Source organism: Pinus tabuliformis, chromosome 6 (genome assembly GCF_031772625.1).
Source record: "Pinus tabuliformis cultivar Carrire ecotype Pingquan chromosome 6, CPIR1, whole genome shotgun sequence".
Lineage (NCBI taxonomy): Eukaryota > Viridiplantae > Streptophyta > Pinopsida > Pinales > Pinaceae > Pinus > Pinus tabuliformis.
In genome coordinates, this window is record NC_142292.1 from 168,275,205 (window position 1) to 168,302,809 (window position 27,605).

Genomic DNA, 27,605 nt, shown 5'->3' on the forward strand with positions numbered 1-27,605 from the left:
TAGAACCAGATCAAAGTGAGAAATCCAATACTAATACAAGAATTCAACCTCGAAGTGCCAAGTCAAGCCCTCCAAATTCTGAATCATCATGGTAGAATCCATCAATCTCAATCATAGGAGGTAGCATTTGTCTCAATGGTTAGAAATACTGACAAGGGGCTGAATCAGTATTTCCCTTCTTTTACACAATTGGTTAGATTATCCTTTAAAATATTCAGAGCATCAAACAAACATGAAACATCACCACGTCAGTACACAAAAGATTTTACTCAACAAACTTTGTTATGTATGGTTTACATACAAATTTACCAGTTGAACTGGAAGGAAGTACAAGACTCCCCAAGGGTTTTACGAGCAATGCTGGAAGAAAGCAAATGCAACATGAAGGAGTTTGGGCTCCCGTACCAGACACAACTACAATACGCTCTGCATCAGTTGTTGCACTCCATTGTCGCTGCTTCTGCTACTGCAGCTGCACTACCAGTGTCCACTGCTGCTACTCTTCATCAATGTCCACTGTTGCCACTGTTGCTGCACTTCGTCACTCTGTTGCTGCCACTTCAGCAATGTCTGCTACTATCACTGCTACTGCACTTCAATGTTGCGTCTATCTATTGTCATTGTTGTTGTACTTAACTACTACTCCTGTCCTATGTTTCACCTATTTCCATTGTTGTAACTTCTCACTGTTACTATTGCTACTACCATCATTCACTTCGCACTGCCACTGATACTACATCATTGTCAAAGAGACAACGTCATAGAGAAACTGTCACAACATCACTGTCATAGAAATATTGTCTTAATGTTACAGCGATACAAGGTCACTACCATATCACTGTTGTACAACAAGGTCACTGCCATATCAAGGTTATCAAGTCAACATATCGGTCAACTGCCAATCAATCAATGTCTTGGGTCTGAGGTCAATAAGAAGTGTTGGGCAACAAAGCAACTGTGATGTATATTCTACTCAGCTTATCATCAATTCTCAATTGCAGACCCTCTCCAAGGTTTCCACAGTTAACCACAAGGAGGAGTACCCTAGAATTGCTTTGTCTTGATGATAGACACTTCAGCTTCAGTCAACAATATACTGGTGATTCAGGACTACTCCTTCAAATATTGTAATTTGCCATACCGTGAAACTTAGCAAAGAATAGTCTACAAAATTGCCACCAACCTCAGTGAAGACTCACAACAGATAGACAGAGGTATATTAATCCAATCACAGGTACAGAGTTTTATCTTGCCAAACAATATCTGTGATGTTGCCTTACTGCTACAGTTTTACTGCTTAGGTCAATGCTCAGGATATCCAAAACAACTATTTTTGTCATACATCTAGGTCTCTGCATATGAAGATTCACTGAAATGCCTTCTCTTTAGCTCGTAAATTGACTTGGGAATGACTTGCATCCAACTGTAGACGGATCTAGGATACTGTAATATAGTCCCAATGTTTCAACGCTATGGAACTCGTTGAGGATGTATGCTTCAACGACTATAAACAATATTTATGCTTGATCAATGTAATCCTCCAGTACTGCCGCACGTACCAAAGCTCATGCCTTAGTGCTATCAAGTCTTCACACTCCAGTGCTTTACACTTGATAAACTTGGATTTACCTCAAATTGACCCATGATGGTCCAAGTCTGTCACCGTTTAGTATTCAACAAATGATGCTACTCCAATTAACGAAATGTTAGTTTTGTGGCAGTTGTTACTACTCCACCAGATTTGATCCAAACCAAATCAACCTTTTCAAACTTGACCTCCACAGAATCAGTGAGGGCACAGACTACTGTTTGCAAGAGATCATCAGAGTGAGCTTGCACATGATACTGAAATGACTACACTAACAGGTTAACGATCAAATCAGGGAGATGTGTTATTGCAACAAGATTTCAAACCCAACTAACATTATAAAGGAGAGAAATGAGGCTATAACTCGCATGGAATCTTGGATCTATTCCAGCATTGTTAACAAGTCAACTACTACAGAAATGCAGATCTGATCTTCAGAAAAGCTAATAATTCAATGTTTGGACTGCCTTCAAGGATTACAAAGTAACAAGGTCTGTAAAAGGGGATGAGTCTTCAAAAGGTTAGTGATTTCAAAAGATAAGGTAATATGCTCAGAATGCTTAGCTTTGCCCCTTTAAAATGAACCCAAGCGAAAACCCTACGAAAGAATAAAAACCTTCTCTGAAATTTTAAAATAGACAGATGCCAAAGCTTGTCCTCAAGACCTGGCATACGGGGCCTCCATTGCCAATGAGAATAGATCACAAAATCTGCCACTCGTTCTTCATAGAGACTTGTGGTCGTTTATAGTTTTAGGATAGAGGTATTCAATTTTCCCTCAATAGTCAATCAAGATCTCAAATCAAATCTGCTTCAAATGTGGATGGCAAAGATATGTTTTGCTGTTGAAACCCTAACCCTGCTTGAGATCCGCAAACCATAGGCTCAAAATAGTGTCAAATTAGATGCCTCGGATATGTCTGTTCTAGGGTCGAAGTGTCATCAATACGGGTGTGCATCAAACAAATCCTGATCCTTCAATGAACACAAGACCCATTAAATTTGAACTAGACCATCAGCGAAAACCATTTTCAAAAGCATAAACCCTCGAAGAAAAGTTTCAAACTTCGATTTGTCCTTCAGGTTAGGCGTGACAAAGCTAGAACAAAATTCAGAGATAGAATTCATACTAGACTAGATGATTAATAAAGTGAGAATTGGCTTCTTTTTATAGAAATTAGTAGGGAATTCGATGGTGCCAAGTTACCCATCCTTTGGTGGGAAAAACAGTTTCTCAAATTTTTAGTTCTTTCACCCAACAGCTATTAAAAACCCTTACTTGGGTAAACGAATTATTGAAGAAACCCCCTTTTTGGGACAACTTAATTTCCTTCTAAATTGTTTCCTTCGACCATGCGCGCAATAAACAAAGCCTTCACACAATAAATAAGGTCACACCATTACATTTGGGGTTCTTGACTGAAGTCTTGGGTCACTAACTGTTGATTTGGGGTAGCATCGGATGTGCTCTAGCCACGAAATTTGGTGGAGAGGTTGGGGCACATGAGATCTCCAATACCCAGAAAGAGTTTAGGCAGATTCTAAACAGATCAGGAGATATTAAAATAATTAATATTTTTAATGGAGTTCCTAAGCCTAAACTTAGGAAAAATAAAATATTAATGTGTACTAATATGAATGTGTGTTAAAATGGTCCAAAAGACATGGATCAAGTCAGATCTAATCTTAGCCATTGATTAGGGACTTAATCTCGGCCGTTGGAATGTCAACAGAAAAACTATAAGAGCAGGCTAGAGGGGCACTTGGAGAACACACTAAAGGAGACCAGTCAATTCAATTTCTAGAGCGGGCTTTGCTGAGAAATTGAACCAGTGGTCTGGAGAGCAGTCAAGAGGCAACAAGTACGGAACAGAGAGACGGGAGATCATTGCAGAAGAGGCAGACGCAAAGCCAAAGGATGCCACGCAGAACCAGAAGGGCCTGCGTCATCCATGCAGAGGCTGCAGGAGTGACACAGAAGCCCAAAAAGGTTGCGCAAAGCCTCACTAGGCTAACGCAGAGGGTTTCAGGCTATAGCAGAGGTCAGTAGGGCCTACACTGGGTTTAGGAAAGTGTTGGAAGTTTGTCTATCTATGGGTAAGCCAGTTTGGCACCTTGTTGTACAAGAAAATTGCTAAATAATAAAATCCTCCCTTGCTGCACCGGTTTTCCCACATTGGATTTTTCTGGGGACATTGTCCAAAATAACTGTGTCAATGTCTGCATATTTTTGTTTCTGTATTACGATGTGATATCTACAACAGTATTTATTTTAATGTTTGTTGAAGTAATTTCATGAATAACTTATGATGAAATAAGTAGCAAAAGTAAGTCAGATGCTGCAGTGGTAGAATTTTCACATGGTATCAGAGCAAATAATTAGAGACAGAAAGGGAAAATCAGTTCTAGTCAAGACCACGATGCAGAGGCATCCACCTCAGGGGACTCACACAAATTTTCAGAAGATTGCACAAGAGAGAGAGATTTCGATTTCTCTATGTTGGCTTCCAGGTTGGAAGAAAGAGTGGTGTTTGTGACTAATGTTGCCTCATCATAAGTATGGTATATAGAAAGTGGAGCCTCATGGCATATGACAGGAATCAGGGAGTGTTTCTCAGATTATCGAGAAGAGAAGATGAATTTTCAGATCACCATGGGAAACAAGGCAAAGTGTACTCCAATAGGAAAGTGTGCCATAGTTTTTCAGACATAATCAAGAGAGCAGTTCCATGCCACAAATGTGTTGCATGTGCCAGGATTGGGGATGAACTTACTTTCCGTGTCACAACTACAAGGAAAGGGCTATGACATCTACTTCATCAAGGAAAAGGTATACATCAAACAACCAAGCTGGAAAAAGAAAGTACAGATCGGGATCAAAAGTAATCGGTTCTACAAATTACAATTAGAATCTCCAATGGCACTAATAGGCAGTCATGGGAACAACGCCTTGAACAAACTATGGCACAGAAGAATGGGTCACTTGCACCATGGAGCTCTGAGAATTCTTAGGAGCACTGTAACAGGAGTTCCAAATCTGAGTACGGAACGAGATGATGTATGTAGGGGATGCGCTTTAGGAAAGTATGCCAAGGCGGCATTTCTTAGGAGCAACCACAGGGCCAAGAGTGTACTAGGATTGATACACTCAAATATCTTTGTATCTGTGGACCTATGTCTGTCAAAGCTCTCAGCAGTCCCAAGTATTTCCTTACTTTCATTGATGACCACTCAAGGAAAACTTGGATCTATTTTTTGACAACCAAGGATGAGGTTTCCTGTCGATTCAAGGAGTTCAAGGCTCTAGAGGAGAATCTGACAGGTAAGAAAATAAAAGTCTTGCGCTCAAATAATGGTGGAAAATATGTCAATAAGGGCTTCATTGATTTTTGCGCTAAGGAGGGCATCAGAAGAGAGTGGACAACTCCCTACAATCCGGAGCAGAATGGGGTGGCAAAAAGGAAAAAGAGGACTATTGTAGAAGCAGCTAGGGCCATGCTATACGATCAGGATATGCCAAAATTCCTGTGGACAGAAGCATGCAACACAGTTGTCTACGTTCAGGACAAGACTCCTCATCGGGCATTGGGCAACATTACTCCAGAGAAAGTCTTCACTGGGAAGACAAATGAAGTCAGTAATTTTAGGATATTTGGGAGTTTTGCATATTGTCACATACCCGAAGAAAAGAGAAAGAACTCAGATCAGACTGTAGAAAAGGGGTAACTGGCAGGATATAGCGAGAATGCTAAGGCATACAGGATCTACCTTCCAGGGAGCAGGAAGGTAGTAGTACGACGAGATGTAAAGTTCATGGAGGACAGAGCTCTTAGAAGATCTCACAAAATGCCTTCCAAGGAGCAGTCGAAAGAGGATCCGTTTGTCATGCCTTTCCAACCAACAAAAGTGAAGAATCCTTCCACAGATCAGGAAGATTCTCAAGATAAGGAAGAGGAGCAAACAAAAGCACCTGTTGGCAGAGGAAGAACCAGCAGGGAACTGCGTCAGATTCTGCGTGATGCAAAGAACTTCATTAGAGAGCCAAGGAACAGTAAAAGGGAGCAAAAATAGCCAGACAGGTATCAGGCGTTAGTAGCTCAAAATGGAGAGCCTTCCAGCTTCAAGGAGGCAGCTCAGCATCAGGTCTGGCTAGATGCGATGGTGGAGAAGTATAACTCCATAATGGTAAACGATGTCTGGGAGGTGGTGTCAAGGCCTCAAGACAGATCTGTGGTAGGTTCAAGATGGATCTACAAGATCAAATATACTGCAGATGGCAGTATTGAAAAATACAAAGCCAGGTTTGTGGCTAAGGGGTATGCTCAAAAGGAAGGGATTGACTATGAGGAAACCATCGTCGTGGTAGCTAGGTATACATCTATTAGGACTGTGATATCTCTTGCAGCCCAGATGGGATGGGAGATCCATCAGATGGATGTGAAGACGACATTTCCGAATAGGGTAATAGAAGAAGAATTATACATTGAACAACCAGAGGGCTTTGAAACTCATGAGAAGAAGTCTCATGTATGCAAACTGAAGAAAGCCTTGTATGGGCTGAAGCAGGCACCAAGAGCGTGGTATGGTCGAATAGATGGCTGCTTGCAAAAGATGGGGTTTTTCAAGAGTGACGCAAATCCGAATCTCTACTATCTGGTCGCAGAGAGCGAGCTTATCTTAGTATTATATGTGAATGATCTCTTCATGACAGGATCATCCAGACTCATTGAAGACTACAAGAAGAATCTAGCCACAGACTTTGATATGAAGGATTTGGGACGAATGCACTATTTTCTAGGGTTAGAAGTCTGACAGCAGAAAGGAGAAATCTTCCTCGGGCAAGGAAAGTATGCTACAAAAATTCTGAAAAGGTTCAGGATGGGAGACTGTAGACCTATAGCTACGCCAATGATCACCAACTGGAAGAAGATTAATGCTTCAGAAGACAAGGATGTCGATCCCACCCTATACCGACACCTCATAGGGTCCCTGATGTATCTAGTCAATACCAGGCCATATATTTGCTATGTTGTCAACACCCTCAGTCAGTTCATGGTGGAACTAAAGAGGGCTCACTAGGCAACAGACAAGCACATTCTCAGGTATTTACAGGGAATAGTTGATTATGGGCTTTTGTACAACAAAGGGAAGGATACCAAGTTGAGCGGTTTACTGATGTAGATTGGGCAAGAAGTTCAGTGGATCAGAAAAGTACCTTTGGGTACTGTTTCAATATTGGATTTGGAATAACCTCCTGGTGCAGTAGGAAACAGAAGTACGTGGCTCTGAGCTCGTTTGAGGCAGAATATATGGCAGCAAGCACAACTTCGTGTGAGGCCATATGGCTTAGAAAACTGTCGGTAAACCTATTCAGAAGAAATATGGAGGCAACCAGGATCATGTGTGATAATCAGAGTTGCATCAAACTCTCTGAGAATCCAGTATTTCATGATAGGTCAAAGCATATTGATATCTGGTGTCACTTTGTCAGAGATTGTGTCCAACGTGGAATTGTACAATTGAGTTACACTCCTACAGGGGAACAAGTGGCAAATATCCTCACCAAGGCCCTTGGAAAGTCAAAATTTGACCACTTCAGAGAAAAGATGGGGATGGTAAAGAACCCCTTTCAGAAGTAGTGTGTTAGCAGCACGAATGAAGAGGGAGTTGCAATGCAGATGCAGTGTTGAGAGAAAGGACCAACAACAACACAGATGCAGAGGAAGGTACAGTGCGGATGTAGTGCTAGGAGAAAGGACCAGCAACAGCACAAATGCAGAGGGAGCTGTCGTACAGATGCAGCAGTGCCAGTGGCAGAACCATGGGCAGCAGTACAAGATGCAGCAATGCAGAGGATGTTGGGCAGGGAGGCCTATAAAAAACGAAAATTGGTTTTTTTTCTTCATTTCTGTTTCTAAGTGTTGGAGAAGAAAGGGAAAGAGTTTTGTGGTGCTTGTCAAGGAGGGTTTGAAGATCAAACGACGATTATCACCACCAATTAAGATTTTTTTGTGGATCAAAGATTGAAGAATAGTGAGACAAACTTCATTTCTTCCATTAGCAGGTATGTTCTTAAAAACCCCTATGTTAATGATTTTTTTATAGATTTAGGGTTATGCTTGCTTGCCTCTTTGTCTACCAACATTTTGTTGCTTTGTTTTTTTCCATTTGCTATGATTTTCATGCCCATGAACCAATGCAAGGGTTTTCTCCATATTTGGACAGCAAGCTTCATTTTTTTTTCAACTTTCTTATGCACCCTCTTATTGCCATTTTTCATTCACATTGCAAAATGCAAATAATATAGTAATTTTTTTTGAATGAGGTTGTTATTATTTATTATTTTTTCATTTTGTGTTGGGGGGTTTAATGCCATTTTTTTGTTTTTTTTGTGCCCTAGGTTTGAATTAGTTCACTACAAATGTCAAATATGCCAAAAGCCTTGGACCCATTTTGGGAGTATGGGGAGGCTGTTGGTGGGGCAAATCAGGCATATATATCATGCAACTTGTGTGGGACCAAGATATCAGGAGGGATTACACGATTGAAATACCATCTAGCTAAACTCTCTGCATATGATGCAGATGTGATGCCTTGTATGGTTTCTAGTGCAGAGGTTATACAAAAAGCTCGTGAAGCAATTGCTGAACAAGACAGAAAGAAAGATGCTAGGGAGAGGCCAATGGTCTCAGATAGATAGCTGCTAGTTTTATTTGTTTTGCAACTTTTGCTACATATAAGTTTATAACTCATGATGATGAAATACTTTTAAAGTTTTATATATGTGATGTTGTTTTGTTTGAGTCCTTGATTGGACAATTATCACTATCAGGGATCAACGGGATATGTGATGTTATTTTTCTTTGAGTCCTTGATTGGACAATTATCAATTTATCACTATCAGGGATCAGTAGGATATGTGATGTTATTTTGTTTGAGTCCTTGATTGGACAATTATCAGGGATCAGCAGGATTTGGTATCGCCTTTGAAGTTTGATGTATCATTTCTATTTGACATCATATATATCAATGTCTTCTTCATATTTATGTGCAAATGTGTTTAGTTCATGTTGTTATTGCTTTATATGTTTAGAAATCTGAAAAAAATGAATATATTATGCATTTTTTATGCTTGCCGATATTTGCCGATATTTTGCCGATATTTTCGTCGATATTGCCGATAAGATATTTTCCGGACCCTCGCCGATATTTTCCCGATACCGATATTATCAACACTGAAATAATTAATATTTTTAATGGGGTTCCTGAATCTAAACTTAGGAAAATTAAAATATTAATGAGTATTAATGAAAATATGGGTGAGAAGCTTCTAAGAGACGAGGATCAAATCTAATTTAATCTTAGTCATTGATTAGAGAGTAGATTATAGTCATTGATTTCTCAACAGGAAAAGTATAAAGGAAGGCTTGGGTTCAATTGGAGAATACAAACAGACAGTTCAAGAAATCGATTTTCTGAAGTGAGAAGTTCTCAGGAGGAAAAATCGATTGAGGCGATCTCTTGCAGCAAAGGGGCATAAATAGTTTGGAAATACTGACAAAGAGGTAGAGAGAAGCTTGTGGAGGCAGCTCAGTAGCCGAGAGAGCTGACCAATGTTCCACCAAGGTTCCGGGACGAGGGGGCGAGGGAGCGAGGGGGCACGAGAGCGGCCTATGCAAAAGCTCCCTACCATTTTTTAGGAAACGTGGGGGAGCGTCAGGGTCTTAAAAATTTATAAATATAAAATATAATTTATTAATTGAGTCCACTATGAGAATTTGGTTTGAATTGAAAACCTGCAAAGCACTATCATTGATATGAATTCCTGGAGCAAGAAAGCAATGAATTTGAAAATTTACACAATCCTTCTTAAAAGAAAACTTAAACAAAGAGAGAATTGTCCTTCTTAGAAGAAAACTTAAACATAGAGAGAACTCAGAACTATAGTGGATTATGTATAATGATTTTGAGAAACTGGACTTCTAAGTTCTTGACATATTAGTTAGGCAGGCCGTAGATTTTCAACTGATAATATTAATATATGAATAGCCTATTTGGCAATGCTTCCATAGGACTAGCCCATAGGTCTGATATACCTTCACAATTTTGTTTTAGATACTGCTAACCTAGAGAAAAGGTCTAAAAGAAATAATTTTTAGAACTTGGACTAAACAGAACCTGGATGCTTTTTCCACAAGTAAATACCATAGGCCTAATATAGTAATAGGCTGACTGTCTATTGTTTATTTAGTTCCCAGGTAACCATTGTGATAGCCATAACCTTGTGCCATAGATTTTTCCATCAGCAATCTCATGCAAAAAATGATAGACACGTAAGTGGAAGTTACTTTCTTCTTTTCATGTTGTTAGACTGCTTAGTTAGTTTCCATTTTACAGATCCTGCTGCTTTCTTTCTTTGAGCGAATGTATATTTTGAACCCTTTAAGTTCTCATGGGATCAAAATTAGATGTCAGGGCAGAATTTTGAGAAATCATATAGGAAAGTAGTTGGGTGGCTGGTGGAATATCAACATTCTGTATTTTAATCAGGTCTTATTATATCAACAATATTATATTTCAATCAGGTCTCATCAACACAACGCATGGTAGTCAAGGAGGTAGTCTTTTAAGTTTTTACAAGTCGGATTTTTCACCCATACATGTGGTTAATTGGTTCCTGGAAACAAAATACTAAAATAGTCAGATCCACTTTTCAGAACATGCGACAGTAGGCTCTTTTCCTAAACCTACTATCACCATGAACGGGGAGAGCCCATATTGAACCGATTCAAGGTCTTGGTTTTCCTAGCTTGCACTTTCAACAAGTTGTATTAATTCACTGACTTTTTTTAGGTAATTTACCTTTTGTATACAATTCCTAATACAATCAATAATGATACAGGCACTATTTATTAAAATCCGAACAACGAAATCCAACGCTGTGAGGCTCAGCGAACTTGCAAAGGTTGTGAGTGTGTTGTTCATGGTTCAAGGTGCCATTTTTATAACATGAAACAATGATTTTCCAAAACCCTAAACGTTAATTAACTCTTAATTAAAGATTAAGTTCAGAGTTTAGTTAATTAAAATGGTTTTTAATGCATTAAAGGTGTGCCACGTCCCCCCTCGTCCCCCCACATCCCCTCTCGCCCCCTCTCGTCCCCCACACCCCCCACGTCCCCCTTTTCGAAAACGCCCCCTCAGGGAAGGGAAACGTTTCCCTGGCACATCCCCCTGAGTTTCCTCCATTTTGGGAGCGTGGGGAAACGTCCCCTACTCGTCCCCAAGTCCCCGGAGCGAGGAAACTAGACCCCTAGGGGGGGGGGGAGTCCCCATGGAACACTGGAGCTGACGCTGGGCCAGTCTGGGCCCACGCAGTCTTCATGCAGAGTCAGAAGTGCCAGCGCAGAGGAGGGAGTTGCCTTCCATGCAAAATAGCCAAAACTATTGGGAACTGTTGGAACAACGGGGAAATCTGACGCAGTGGGCAGAAGACTTGACGCAGAGCTGAAGCAAAGCCTCAGAGAGCTCCACTCAAGCCCACGCAGTTACTGCGAAGGGGAAGCGCAGTAGTAGTCAGGACTAGCCAGTTTTGCTATCGGATCAGTCGGGATCTACCGGGTGAAGTAAGGTAAAACTCACTCAAATTTTCCGCCATTGTATTTCTCCATCACTGGTTTGTTAGGAGGGCAAGAGCATTTGTATTCAGAACTACTGCTTAATAATAGAGAACCCTCAGAGTTGTTGCACTGGTTTTCCCGCATTGGGTTTTTCCAGGTACTTTTAGTCCAAAAATAACTGTGTCCTTTGTAAGGTTGTCTCATTTATTTTTCAGTACTTGATCTGTATATTTTTGTAGACTAGAGTGTATTTTCATTAATATTTTCTAAATATTTTTGAAAATAACTTATTAAAATGAAGAACACATGTAGGAAATGCAAATCAGTTTAGGATTCCTAACTTGTTAGATTCAAAAAATTTCACAATCTAGTCATAAAATGTTATGAATTCATATTACACTTTGCAAAAGTTCAATCTTGTCTACGTAAAGAATCTTCCAAGAACTTGTCATCTATCCTCCTCAAGTCGGCTTACAAATGGTGAAGGAACTCTCTAGAACAAGTCGACCTACCTCCAGCTGTCATGTCGACCTAAACGAACGTGTGGAGGTGTATAAATAGTCACACTCGACCTCCATTAGAAGCAAGAAACTCGACTTGAATTCGATGAAGGAAAAAGTGCGAAGTAAAGGTGAAGCAAAAGTGCGAAGAAGAGGCAGAAGAGAAGTGCGAAGGAAGGACAATGAAATGGTTTTCTTCTGGGGCAGGGAAATACATCCTTAAGGGGCAGCAAAGAAGGGTTTTTCTAGATCAGTGAAGGACGCATTCATCAGGGGCAGTGAAGAAGGTATTCTTCTAGGCAGGCGAAGAAGAGGTTTCTTTTGGGCAAGCAAAGAAGAGGTTTCTTCTAGGACAACGAAGGAATGATTCTTCTGGGAGACGGAGATAGAAGATCTAAAAACTGAGATTCTCTAGAGGAAGCCAATGATAACATAGAGACCGAGTTTCTCTACAAGAAGTCGAGAAGAAGCAGTGTGAAGGATAGAAACTAAGTTTCTCTAGAAGGAGTCGAGGAGAGCAATTCGAGATCAAGCGAAAGGAATAGGCAGAACATCAATGTTAGTGACAAGGTTCTTGGTAGGATACCAGAGTCAAGGGTCTGTGTCATGCTCTTGCTACTTATCAATTGAAGATCTAGAAGAATAATTTTGATCAGGTTTTCCTCTCAAGAGGTGAGAGGTTTTAGCCCTGGCTAAGAAGCCTACATACTATGTCACTTGTCTTTTATTGTGCATATTTGTAATTGTCTTGATGAAGAGAACACAATAATAACATAACGAAGAAAATATTATAAGCTACAAAGTAAAAATGTATCACAAGCAATTATCAAGCAGAAAAATTGTTAACTTTCAATGCCCTAGATTTCTCAACAAAATCCTCCTTAGGCTGATTTGAAGGTGAGCTTGTGACAAGGTCTTGGAGGGTAATTTACATGATCAAAAAAACCTTTTTACAATGTGCAACAAGTCTTCAATACATAACAATGACTCCCTAGACTCTATGACTTGATGACCAACCCTTAAGGCTCACAATGGGAGCCGTAACTAAAATTAAATTCCTTGCTCATGAAACCCATGAGACAAGCATTAGAAAAATAATTTTATTTTTCTTCTTTACATCAATTACATAAAATCACAATTACACATGTCATTATGAAGACCGAACCTAGTTACACTTTTCAACACTTAACCCAAGGAAACCCCACTTGAGCCAAATGAGAGTCAACCTAAAACGTAGGAGTGTTGGTGAGGTGACAGTGGCCCCCTCTTAGTTTCGCTTAGATCACATGTGACCATTTTGAACTTTATCTCAAAAAGTAAGAGTCTGTGTGATAACTATTAATATTCTTAGAAACGATTGTTATGTTCCCATGCCCAAGTTCCTCCAAGATCGTATATTCTCCAATCTATGTTTTTAACTTATCCCAAAATTATCCTTGATGATTATTCATCTGGTTTGACAGCTCTCCTCTAAGAAAATAATTGGATATCACATCAAAATAAAGGCTAACAACTATTCATGGAACAGTCGTACAATGAATATTGTCTTCATGTCTTCATCAGAAAGGGAATGCACCATTAGGATGTTGTTCACCACCATGCCATCTATTTTCATTTCAACTTTCAATGGTATATCATTACTCATATTTCAGAAAAATAATTTTCGAACAAGAAAAGAGAATGAAATGCAAGTCCAAACATTCAAGTCACCATGAATAGACCTTCATATTTTTTACCCTCTTGTTTCCATCCTTTATGCAATGTCTTAACCAACACATAACCTGAGGGAATTAACAAAGGACAACAAGACCATTCCTTTTGAGTTTTTATATCACCTTAAATTATACAAAAGTACATCTTCATAAATAATGAAGCAACATGGACCAATCCTTCCTAGACCAATAAGATGGACAAGAACTTTAAGGAGCTGCATAATCATAATCTACCATAATACTTGATAAGCAACAGGATTTTTACACAAACCTCAGTCTTTCAATAATCCAAGAATCAACAGTAGTACCACCAAACCTTACAAACCTTACATAAAGCGGAAAGGAAGACTTACTGAAAGTAAACTAGTTTTCCATTCATTTTTCCATAAAGTCAAAGTTGATAATACAGAGATGTCTAAAATAATACAGGTACCTGAATTTGAATGAGGAATGGCCGTGACCCATCAATAATCACTGTAAGAGCTACACCAGCTAATACATCTTGATCACTATCCCACTCACTTATATAAAGCTCGCTTGGATTCCTAACAGGTTGCAAACCATCATGCCCCATTTCTAGCACTCCGATCTAATATAAAGCAGAGAAGCAAACACCAAAAATAAGCATCTTTCCTGCTATGTTTGAGTGATTACTAGTGGACACAAAATATCCGACATAAAGAAAGAGTTTCATTGGCATAAGAATTAACAAAAACAGATACATAATCCAATCAACTAGTCAGTGTATTGTCCAAATAGACGGAATACATACACAACGTAACCTTGACAAAAACAACATCCATTATCAATAACACTACATAAAAAAACAGACAAAATAATCACTAAGTAGATTAAATAATGAATATTTATTCGGACTTCCAGTGTACCCATTATAAAAGGAATCACAACAGTATTTATCGATTGCCACAGCAATAACCACAATAATGCACCAATTTATAGTGCGAGCATGACTACCAAGGCAAAAGACAATGGAAAGTATGTCGCTTAATATGTCAAGTTGTTACAAGAAAAACGGATGTACAGTCTTGTTCACATCTGCATCGTACTACAAGTACTCCACCACTATCCTGGCATGGAAGAATGCCAGTACTAACACAACCGATACATTAAAGAAATAGAAACTAACAACTTATCCACGGCTTCTATGCATATAGCAAATGGACACCTTACCCCTATGTATTACTTCTAGTTAAAAGCTATTAATTAATCAGCTACAATGAATGTCCATATCGACATTGAAATGGTCACTTTTGATAATCGGTTATGTTCTCAATCCAAATGAACCTCTCAAAATTTCAACTTGATTGATTTGGCATCAATTGTTCATGGATACTTCTGTAATTGATTCAGCGCAGATTATCTGTGGATACATCTTGATTGATTCTACATCAATGATCTGTGAGTGCTTTAGGTAGATGTACGGATCAGTATACGTTTAAACCAATATGGAGTTTGCAATTTTTTTAAACTGGACAAGATTACCATACTTGCATCTGACATCAAGTTCTTGGTGCAGGCATGCGAAGGAGAGAGTTTAAGAGGGTAAATTCAATTTCTGAGAACTAGTCTTTTGGGATATTTTACATATTTAGAAAGTTCAATTTTTGGAAACTTGTCATATATTTGGATACCATTTATGAAGAAGTCAATAGAATCTGGTTTTGGTAATAATGACATAAGACGAGATAATTCTATTAATGTCCAACAAATAACCTCAAAAGTAGACCATTTATGAAGAAGTCAATAGAATCTGGTTTTGGTAATAATGACATAAGACGAGATAATTCTATTAATGTCCAACAAATAACCTCAAAAGTAGGTCAATGGAACTGAAGAGTACAACAAGTACGAACACACAGTGTGAGGGACAGCACAAGTCCTAGAATATGCCAATAAGAATACAAAGAAAGAAACCTGAATATATGCATAAAACCGTAACTCAGTGTAAAACAGTTCCTGTTTGTATTTTGAAAAAAAAAATATTTGTAATTGTATAATATATTGATAGATAAATAATTGATAGAATGATGATATTACAATGACAGCCCTAGATATAAATACCTAGGTGGCATGCCTTTTCACTAATGGAAGTGTCTTCTTGAATCTTGATAAGACATGTGACATGTCTTTTCATTACTACGTAACTTATCAATATTTGTTATTATTATGTTCATAACATTGCCATCCCCTTAACGATTGCTTTGTCCTCAAAGCAAATGTAATAAGGATATCATAGGATTTTTGTGTTTTCCACGATAAATCTTCTACTTGATATAATAATACTTGATTTGGTGTTAATCACTTTTACTTGAAAACAAGATTAATTTAATTGACTTTATAAAACTTTAGGTTGCTACTAATTTCAAGTTCATTTCACCATTTCCAAGTGTAATTTTAAAGCCCAAGAATACTAGAAACGGGCATTGTATACTTGTCAACCACGACTATTTTCAAGGTCTTAGAATGATAGATCACCACCCCTGTAGCAGACAGGTGGCTATCGCTCACATTGTAAATCGAGGGCATTAGATGTTGTATCTACTAATTGTCACAAGGGTCGTCTTAATAACTTTTTCATTGTCAGAAGAATCAATGGAAGCAATACTTTCATAATCTGATATATTCTCATAAAATATTTTTGATGGATAATTCCCTTCCTCATTTGCTTGCAATGTAGAAGAGATGTAAATCACAACATTCTCGGCCTCCTATTCCATAGTCCAGTCACATGAGCTCGAGAGTAGAGCTCAAGCTCTACATACCACTCATACCTATCATCAAACATTTTAACAAACTGAGTTGTACTACATACACTCACAAATTCCAGCGGAACCAGTGCTCCTTCAGATAATTTGGACAAAATGGATATAAAATCTTCAACTTGTGCACTTTTCTTCCTAGCAACATTTTCAACAATGGCACAGCGTTGAACACCTGTTTTTGACAACATAATTCTCAGTTTCGACATATGGTAGATCACACTTAAAGCGGAAATTCATAGCCAACTATTCAGTGTCACGTTAAAAGCCTAACTGACATGCCTCATTAATTCCTGTATAAAAACAAATCATTTCACATTGAAGCCCTAACTAATGTGCCGCCCCCTCCTCATTCATGTAAAGAAGTGGCATTGTTGCTATGAAATTTGTCCCTTGCATATACCCCACATATGTATCGTACATAGAACACGCAATCAACATATTTTGCAAAGACCTCGACCAGAGGCCATCTGGTGTTTGAGAAATTTTAATTGATGCAAAAATTGCAAACAAAATCTTTAATATGGAGCTAATATGAATGTGCTTTTTGGGAGGGAAATTCATTGGGGAGGACCAGTGAATAAATTCTTGGGCTGACTGGCAAAAGATCGCGACCACCTAAAATGAATCGCTAAACAAGAGTCATCATCGAAATCACAATACCATGTCAGGTACATCCTTTAACTTCTCACAGATTCCTTTTCAAGCAGAGCTGCTAATCCAAAATATTCAATTTCGATCGTCCAATGGTAAGCCTATTTTCACAGTGGGAATATTGGTCAGATAATGTAACTAGTTTTTCAATACCAACTTCAAAATCGAGACTGGCCTATTTTCTATCCATTCCATTCATTTTCAAGATGTTTCTCTCATAGCCAACGTTGTGGCAAGCATAGCTTTAATAACCAGAACCAGGTTTTGAACCAACCACCTATCTAGCTAGGATTTGAACCGGAACCAGATTAAATCGGATTCAATAAACTAGATATGAAAAAATACATAAATAATTAATTGTTAACTAAAATATATATATTTTTAAGATTTCAAACCATGAAGCCAAACCATTAGAGACAAATATGCAAACTTTTCTCATCTATATACCATATAAGGGTGAATATATCAAAATGGCATAGAGTGAAATACATATCAACAACAAAATACATAATCAATGAGGCTTTAGGTGGCCTCTAGAGTCCAAAAAAAATTTTGCAATTTATTGGAACACCAACCTACTTCAAATCACTGATCAACATGATCATTCGTCAAACTCATCATTGACTCACTGCTACTAGAAACGGGATCATAAACAAGAGCTACATAGACATCATCTAGCTCAAAATTTTCAGACTTGGATTGCTCAACCTTATAATATGGAAGAAAAATCTTAGCATGACTAACCAATTATTTTTTCTCTGAGAGAAGGATAAATTTTTGTTCAGGCCATGGTAGAGAAATTCAACAATCAATACCACCAACATCAAGGTACATACAGGCCTTCATGCTCTTGATCAAATGTCAATCCCATACCCTCACACCTGACAGAATCAAATGGAAACATTGCAAACCCCCAAATCGTCAAATCCTCAAAACTTTAAGATTAATGGATATTGAGTGAGATTTATAATTCTAGTTTCTCCATATGAAATCCAATGATTTTGGAACCACTCTCAAACATCCTGAGTCAATTCATGGTAATGTTAAAAATTTAAGTAAAAGGATGAAAATTGAAGAACCAGTCAGTTAGTATTGAGACTAACCAGTTAGGGCCTGTTTGTACAGATTAGGGACCAAACTGGCCGGTTCAGTACCTAACTGGTACAAATCTACCCTCCAACTAGATTATTCTATCAGTTTGTTTCATGGGCCTATCTGACAGTCTGATTTGACCGATTTTCGATTTAGGCTGACCAACTTTTAAAACTATGCTGCCAAATGTAATTGTTAGTGTGTGATAATTGAACATTGTCAAGGAAGGTTGCCATGACTAAGCTAGCCATAGAGCATTAATTATAGGCATAGGCTATTGATAAAACGATGGGACTTGTGCATATTATCCGTAAGGGCACTACATTCTCAGAGTGTGGCCAATAGACAACACTATTAGAGGTGGTGAATTCAACGTTTTAAAACCCTTCAACCAATTTTTAATTAATTCATTGATTTTTTGTACCAATTCCTTGTTTGACTCATTGATTTCCCTTAATTCATAGAAAAATATTTTAGTTTCATAATTTCAAGAAATAAAAACATATGCTAGCCATTAAAATTGGCTCTGATACTAATGTAACAAACAGTTCATGTTTGTACCTGATGAGAATATATTTGTAATTGTATAAATGTATTTATAAATAAATAATTGATGGAATGATCATCTACAATGACAACCCCCAATATATATACCTAGGTGCAGTCCCTTTTCACTAAAAACCATGTCTTCTTGTTAAGAAACGTCTTTTCATTACTAATTAACTTATCATCATCATCATTATTATTATTATTATGTTCATAACACGAAGGTACGATGATGTAAAACAGTAAACGAGTTTGTCTAAGACTGAAAAGGTTGAACCCAATATACGAACATGTCAAGAGAGAGACTAAGAGAGGGAGATTAGATGATGGGGTTGATGATGTCATGGCCTCCTGAGTATGATGGTCAATTGCAAGGATGGCACTCAGTCATTGTTGAAGTCTTTAGAAACCATCAAGAAACCTAGATGCATACTCCTAACATCTGAGGTCAAAGAAATGAAACTCCAAACCAATATTGCATGAAGCAGGGGCAAAGCAGGTGTGTTTTCTAAAAATGAATTTTTGAAAGTGTCATTTTCCAAAAATCCTTAAAACTTAAAAGTGACACATCCCATAATCATATATATATATATATTCAAAAAGAACATCCAGAATGCCAAATTAAGTGCAGAATATATGAAAACATGCATACTGTACATAAATCAAGATATAAATGCCATCCATAGGACATTAATGATTAATTATTTGAGCATCAATCATCTAGAATCTAGATTCTACAAGTTACAAACAAATAACGTCTCAAGGATGTGGTCTAACGGTTAGGTAGGGAGGTTTGGTTCCCACAAGTCATGTGGTCCAATCCAGGGTAGGATGATGTATGCTTGAAAGCTGCTCCAAGCACGATTTCTTCAGTTGAAAAAAAAAAGTTACAAACAAAACCATTGACTTATGGAATGAAATAGGTTGTCTGGTAACTAGCAACAATAACATGACCAAATTGTTATGTTTACAAAATACGCCATCTACACAAGGAAATATGAAGACCAAATGGTCTGGAACAATACACTGAGCTAGTTGCTAAACATCTCTATAGTGTTCAACAATTGTGAAAGCACCCATATTGCTAAATGTTGTGGTTGTGAGATAGCACTGCCATGCATGTTCTACCACTCCTTCACAAACAATGTTCCACCATCACTTATATTGAGATCTTCATCACTCATATCATCCTTCATTCTTCGCCTCTTGTCTAGCCTTTTCCTCTACCTTGATTCCTTAGGGGCATTGGTCAACACTGCCCAATTCTGATCAAATTGACTAATCCATGCCTTAAAATATGGTAGAAAGAGCTTAACATGCTTGATCAAAGATTTTCGTTTGAGTGAAATGAACATTTTTGCTAAGGTCGTGACAAAGGAGTTAAACAATCAACAACACCAACACTAGCACACATATAGGGCTTGGTGCTCTTGATTAAATGCCAATCACATGCCCTTATATGTGATAGAACCTAATGAAATGTTGCAATCTCATTCAGCCTGAAATCCTAAAAAATGTTAAGTCTATTGAATTTTGAATGGAATATGGAATTATATTTCCTCCATATGAAGTCCAACGAGGTTGAAACTACTCTCAAACATCTTGAAACAAATAATGGTAATGTTAAAAATTTAAGCAAATGGATGAAAGCATGACTTGTCACACGTTGGTCCCAAAATTCCAATATTTATGCAAATTCAGCCCAAAGCACAGTTTTAGAGGAGCTTCGACCACGATACTATATGGTGCGTGTTCCAGGGTTTGGTACATGGGGGTTGGGAGGAACAATTCCTACAACACTGATCCAAACAAATCTTGAGTTGCCCCTCTAGATCTAGCAGGTAATTTGATGGATGATTTGTGCTCTACTCTGGATATATCTAGAGTCGATCTCTTTAACGCTATGAGAATGTATGGCCTAATGTATGTTTTGATATCTCTGAACCAATCTCAATAATATCAGGTGGTTTCCCAAATGGGGAGGTTAAGGAGAACCTTGGCATCTCTTCATCCTATTCTTTGGTGTGCTCTAGAATGATGTATGTAATTTATTTATCTGGACTGATGGATCAACGAGGAAGTATGGGGTAATCGATCTCATCATCCCACGGAAGGGAATTGCATGCAAGGGTTGAAATCTGTCACTGAAAATCTCCTTGATGAAGAAGCCTAGGCATCTTTGATCCTGTTATCGAAATAAAGTAGAGAGGGAATCTCTAAAGTCCCTATAGTGTTGGTAATCACAATTGTCATTAGACCAAAACCTGCAGGTGTTAGTAACTGATCGCATCACCAGAGATAAGGATCCATGAGAGGCAGTTAGTCTATGTCACGAAACACATGAGGAGCATTGGTTTATACAAAGTCCAACAATCTCCCCCACCAATGTGAGTTAGGTGTGTATCGAACCCCTGACCTATGCTTTGGTACCACTTGTTAGTAATCACAATTGTCGTTAGACCAAAACCCGCAAGTCTTAGTCAATGATCACATCGCCAGAGATAACGATCCATGAGAGGCAATTACTCCATGTCGCGAAACACACAGGGGACATTGGTTTATCCAATGGCCAACATATAGATACACTGATAGTGTCCTCTAATCTCATAGTAGTATAGGGGACACCAAAAAATGAGGTGCATCTCTGTCTCCAGCTCCCGAACATGACACACCTGACAAATGTTATCAAATCGTGGTATATGGTGGATCTATCTCTATCTATAGCCAATCGGAGCCAACACAAAGTTGTTCCAAAGGGATTGTTACCACAAAATCTAGCAAGCCTTGGGGAGGAAAACATTACAAGACAAGAGCTATCCAAACTGCTAACAATAGGGTAGAGACCCAATGTTGCCTCAACCAAAACCCCTTGCTCTTTACAGACTTTCACTCATGGGAGGAGTCCTCGTAGGATAGCATCACCTATAAAAGATATTCCAAGGATAAGGTATAAGATCAACACACTAGGGCATATTCGAGACAGAGAGACACAATAAAGGTATAAGGTTTCAAAGAAGCAAATTTCTCTTCAAGAAAAAGTCCTATAAAAGTGAGGTGTTCACAATGTCAATGCCCCAGGGAAAGGGTTTCTTACAAAGACATTTAGCTAATCCAAGGCTCGTGAAACCCTCAGAAAAGTCCTCAAGTTGAGGAATGACAAATTAGGGTTTCCCTCTTCAAGAAACACGTGGGGCAAGGGATTTTATGGATGAAATTTCATCGGATGCCCACCAAATCAATAGATTAGGTAGCCTAGACCTATCTCTTGATGTTTAGGCTCTCATATCACCAAAAATCCCAGAGAAAAGGCCAATCAAGGCCACAGAGTATGGGGCTTAGAGAGAGAACCCAAAACCTTTAGAGAGAGCACCACTGCTTCAAATTTGGACAGAAATTCTTGATGTCTCTTCCTTGGATCAGCTTCATTCTAATACTCAGATTCATCATGCATTTTAGCGAACGAATAATTCTTGAATTGAGCCCTAGACATGCCGAAAATTTTGAGGTATTGCTTCAAGAGTTGCCCTAATACAAGGGCCGAAACTTTAGTAAAACACTTCCAAATCTCAAGAATTTGCTTCACAGGGGTATGTTGTGTCAAATAGCGAATCAACAATCAAACAAAAAACTTCAAATCAAGCCTCCTTGTAAAATCTCTCTTTGCTCCACAGGGTCGCAATGTATTTTGGAGCTCACTTTACTTTTTTGATCTGTGTTAGATTCATTCCTTCGTAAGGGAGACAAGGTGGCTTTTTATAAACTTCAATGGATGCAAATTAGGGTAGCCGACTCGATAAACCTCAGGAGGGAAAAAGATTTATTTCACAATTTGTAATATGAAAATTCCACTGGAGCCAAAACTTTCGTGCCTTGAATTCGGACTCTCTTGAAATTTGATTTTATAAATTAAAATTTGGAACCCTCTACAACAACCTTTTGCCATAAGAAAACTTGATTTAATTTTTTTTAATTACGATCTTTCACAATCTTGCCCAATGAGAGGTAGTTATATCAACTATATGTTCTGGGCTTTTGACCACAAAATTGGGCTTCAACATTGAACAAGTATATCTCTCAAACCATGAGGGCTCTCGTGGTGTACCACATACCATCGGAATTGGCATGACGTGGAGAATCCAACAAAGATGGTGTTGCTTGGGTTGACATCAATGACAACCACATTTCAACAATCTCCCCCTTTGTCCTTGATGGCAAGACGTACTCCCCCTACGATCACTACTCTCCCCAACTCCATGACTTTGATCTACCTAACCTATTTTCTCTCCCCTTTTGACATCAATTGCAGAGGGTCACTCTCACTTCCAAATTGTCAGCTTCTCTTTATCTATAACATGCCTTTTCTCCCCCTATTTGCTCAATTGCAATGGACATCAATGTGAACCTGGAAGAATCCCAAGCTTCTGGCGAAGATACTCAAAAGTTTCTCGCGGTAAAGGTTTGGTCAAGATCTCAATTATTTGCTCCTTTATCCCAATTTACTCTACCTTTATGTTCCTTTCTGCAAACTATTCCTGAATAAAGTGATATTTGATGGGACTTTCTTTTGTTTCAAATGCATGACTGGAATCTTGTAGATGCTTATGGCATTAGTGTTGTCGTGGAGGATCGTAATGTGCTCATTGAACTTCCCTTTTAAATCCTGTTAGGATCCAACCTTAACCTCCTTATTTATGTAAAAAACCCAAGGGGCCTAGTTAGAGTCATAGTTAGTTAGTTGAGTCAATAAAGCTCGTAAGCAAATATACGCATTAATAATAATTGTAAGTAGTTGACCCGCCCCATAGAGAAGGGACCACAATTAGTTATAAACGTGCCATAGATAATAAATAAAGTGGTTAACCCATATTATGCAAGGGACCACTAGTAGTTAGGGTTTTGGTTGTCGTAAAGCTATAAACAATCTTAGATAGCAAGGTAAGAATCATCGAGTCTTATTGTAATTGAGCTCTGCTCTATTGGAGGTTGCCTCCTTGAAGAGGCAAGTGATCATTGTAATCTGCTTTTGAATAATAAAATATATTTGCAGCTTATCTCAATTCCTGTGATATTTATGTGTTTCTGGCAATATTGTTTCGTATTTTTGGCATTTTGTTATTCTCGCAGGTCAAGTACATAACAAGTGATATCAGAGTGCTTTCCAGGGTCAGTTGTAACTCCAATTTTAGCAGAAATATTTTTTAGGCTAGAGACATGTTCCAGCATCTTTAAACTATGGAATTTGTTGTTGAGCACATAAACTTGTGGATTTGGGGAGGCATGCACGCAGGAACTACATGAGGTGGTCATGCTTTTTGGACTCCCTTGTAACTCCTGTGGGTACCCCTTTGAGTAGTAGCGCATTAGACAAAATTGCGCACGTACTACACTTCCACGTGCCCTTGTTTATATCAAATGGCCCCCTATGATAACCTGAAACCTAACCTTAAATAAGTCATTGGCCATCTTACTGCTATAGTACATTGAGAAGAACACTCGGGGAGATTACCTACACATACAATAGGTAGTCGGGCAATACGACTAAGGGTACAGTATATCCTCCTTAGAGCTCTGAAAGATTAGGTCGAGTACTATTGTTGGACCCCCTTGTATATTGTGATTTGTAGCACATGACACTTCTTTATGACCATAGTTCCCTTAGTTATCTGAAGATCGTCCCCTACCTTTTCGTATAGATCAGATCCAGCAGTTGGGGTCCAGCCGCTATTGTACAAATCATATCTAACAGTTGGGGTTTTGTCGCCATAATACAAATCAGATTCAGCAGTTGGGGTTTTTACAACAAAGATCAGACTCTTTATGCAATGAGGGTTTCACTGCCATAGTCCAGATTAGATTGTAGCAACACATTTTGCAGTACCAAGACTTTGGGGTTTCGGTTACTACAGTCCCGGGACTATTTTCACAAGATATTTGGCAATATCAAGCATTTTGGATTTTGGTCACCGCAATATTGATCAACTAGAAGTAAAACTCCTTTGAGATGCTTGCAAGAGAGCTTGCCCTTTTTCCAACCACACTACTCTTAAGTAAGCTCAAAATTTGATCAGGGCTAGTGTATGTACAATACCAAGTCTCAAGTTATGGCGGTGGAGAAGGAAGCAGATGGTTGTGGAGAAGGCAGTGGAGAGAGTCGAAGCCCTCAAGAAAAAATTCGATGGCTTCTAGTCATACATTAACAAAACCATAGAAGCATTGGCTGCCCTGTAGATGTCTCGCGAATCTATAAGGGAAGAACAGAGGGTCGTCTCACTAAGCTCAGGCAAACGGGTACAGTACAGGACTACATTGCAACATTTGAACAACTAGCTATTCGAACTGAAGGCTTAGGAGATGCCTTTTACTCGGAATGTTTCATCAGTGGCTTAAAGGAAGCCATCCAATCCCATGTTAGAGTGCATCACCCAACTACTTGGTTGGAAGCATGCATCAAGGCCATAGACATCAAATTCACTTTAAATCCTCAATCCAATCATCCAAATTTTGTTTCACGGGCAAGTCCCACCCCAACTACGGGTCGCACCCAAACACTTAAGGTTCAAAAAGTGTCGTTGGTTTAAATGGGCGAAAGAAAGAAACAAGGACACTGCTACTATTGTGATGAAAAATATTCCTTGGGACATAAATGCAAGGAACCAAAATTCTTTCAAATTGACGCTATTGAAAACAGCTCCGCTAATGAAGCTCCATCCACTGAACGGACTAAGGAGGAAGAGGGTGAACCCCTAATAGCCCCGAAAACTGATACTCCAGCTACGCCAGATGAGTCGATTATCTCACTCCATGCCCTACCTGGCATTTCCTCTCCCCATAATCTCAAAATCTGAGGTTTTATTAAACATTAGCCAGTAGTGGTGTTGATTGATAGTGGTAGCATGCATAACTTTGTCCATAAGAGAGTAGCAGTAGTAGTTCATTTTTTTGTCAGAGCGGTATCTAATTTCCAAGTCCTTATCGTTGATGGGGCGACCATGAAATGTGATGGCCGTTTTGAAAATATTAAGCTTCAAATGGGAGATTATCACCTCAAAACCCCCATGTTTGCCATTGAAATGGGCAGTTGTGACAATGTCCTTAGTGTTGAATGGCTCCGCACATTGGGCCCTATCACAATGGACTTCTAGGAATTATATATGAGCTTTAAGCAGAATCGCCACACTCATACACTCATGCCACTGAATCCAGTCCTCCTCCCATTCATCTGGATATGCAATAGGTATTGGATCGCCACCAACGGGTCTTCGACAAACCTAAGGAGCTTCCACCCATCCCTTTGCTCCCAAGTACCCAGCTGCCAAATCTCAGCCCCTATTGATATCCTTTTGCCCAAAAAAATGAAACTGAAAAAATCATCAAGGAACCTCTCGAAGTCGGTGTTATTCGTCCCAACACCAGCCCATATTCATCTTCAGTGGCCATGGTTCTAAAGAAAGACAGTTAATGGCACATGCGTCCAAACCTTAGGGCCCTTAACAAGCTCACTATCAAGGACAAATTTCCTATCCCCGTAGTTGATGATCTATTTGATGAACTGCATGGAGCAAATTTTTTTACCAAGTTGGACCTCTACCCATGCTATCACCAAATACAGATGAAGGAAGTTGGCATTGCCAAGAAAACTTTTCAAACTCATGAAGGCCGTTATAAATCCTTGGCCATGCCATTTGGTCTTTGTAATAACCCATCCACTTTTCAAAACCTCATGAACCACCTTCTGAAGTTGTTTCTCAGAAAATTTGTCTTGTTCTTTTTTGATGAATTCTCATTTACAGCATAACATGGGACACTCGCCTTCAGCATGTTGACGAGGTATTGCAACTGCTCCAAGATCATAGACTATTTGTCAACTTATCCAGGTGTTCCTTTGGCATGGAAGAAGTAGAGTATTTCAAACACATTGTGGGTCGTGAAGGAGTGAGGGTTGATCCGAAAAAGATTCATGAAATGCAAGAGTGGCCACAACCAAAAACCTTGAAGAGTTTGAGGAGATTCTTGGGTCTCACCGGCTACTATCACAAATTTGTCTGCAATTATGGACACATTGCCTAACCCCTCACTAATCTTCTTAAGAAAAATTCATATCTTTGGACTGACGCAGCTGAATAGGCCTTTTTGGCCCTCAAACAAGCCATGTGCTCCACTCCAATTTTGGCCCTACCAGACTTTACAAAACCTTTCATGACTGATGTGATGCTTTAGGTACAAACATTGGCACAGTATTTAATGCAAGAAGGTAGACCATTAGCTTTCACAAGACAACAAATGAGTGGAAAGCATCTAGGTCAATCTACATATGAGAAAGAAATGATGGTCATCTTACATGCAATAGACACTTGGGGAGCATACTTATTGGGGTGTCACTTCCAAATCTACACTGACCATTATAGCCTAAAATATTACCTCGAGCAACGTCTATCGTCGCCATAACAAAATAAATGGCTCGCAAAAATGTTGGGATATGATTATGAGATAATTTACAAGGGGGGGGGGGGGGGGTGACAATGTAGTCATCAATGCCTTATCGCACCAATTTGAGGATGAGGGCACCCTTTTATCTGTAGTGTACCTAGGGGGGGATAATATGGGGTACAAAGGGAGGTACCCAAGGGAATAAAGTAATAATGGGATGGGCCATAGAAATAAATAAGGTGGTTAACCTATATCATGCAAGGGACCACAAGTAGTTAGTAATAATGTAATGGGTCCTGGTATTAGATAGATAGTATTGAGGGAACCATGGTATTGACCCATTGTATTGTATGTATGAGGCCTATTAGAGGCTAAAGACTCCCCATTGAGAGATCTCAAGGAATATTGTATGAACAGGCATATGGCTTGTGGAGTGTTCTCCTTCCTTAAGGAGTGAATGTATGGTGTTGCCCTACCTTAAGAGTTTGATCAATAAAGAAGCATTTCTATCTATTCAAATCTTGTTATTTCTTGGGTTTATTTATATTATCTTAATTTTTTGGATCAGATCTATAACAAGTGGTATCGGAGTAGTTTCTTGTGCAAAAGTGGAGAAACTTTTTTTTTATTTTTTGCAGGAACTTTCTGGGGCAGCGAGTTTGCAGATCATATCTCTATGTTTTGGG

General features: G+C 38.8%; 1 protein-coding gene across 2 annotated transcripts in view; it reads right to left on the reverse strand.

Annotated features, from left to right (window-relative positions):
* The window catches only part of LOC149257915 (DNA repair protein RadA-like protein), a 396,618-nt gene that overhangs the window by 74,060 nt on the left and 294,953 nt on the right, over positions 1-27,605 (reverse strand). For both annotated transcript variants that reach the window (XM_089414587.1, XM_089414584.1), the window contains one exon: positions 13,854-14,009. In XM_089414587.1, coding sequence (XP_089270713.1) covers positions 13,854-14,009 — 156 coding nt within the window. The remainder of the gene's footprint in view (positions 1-13,853; positions 14,010-27,605) is intronic.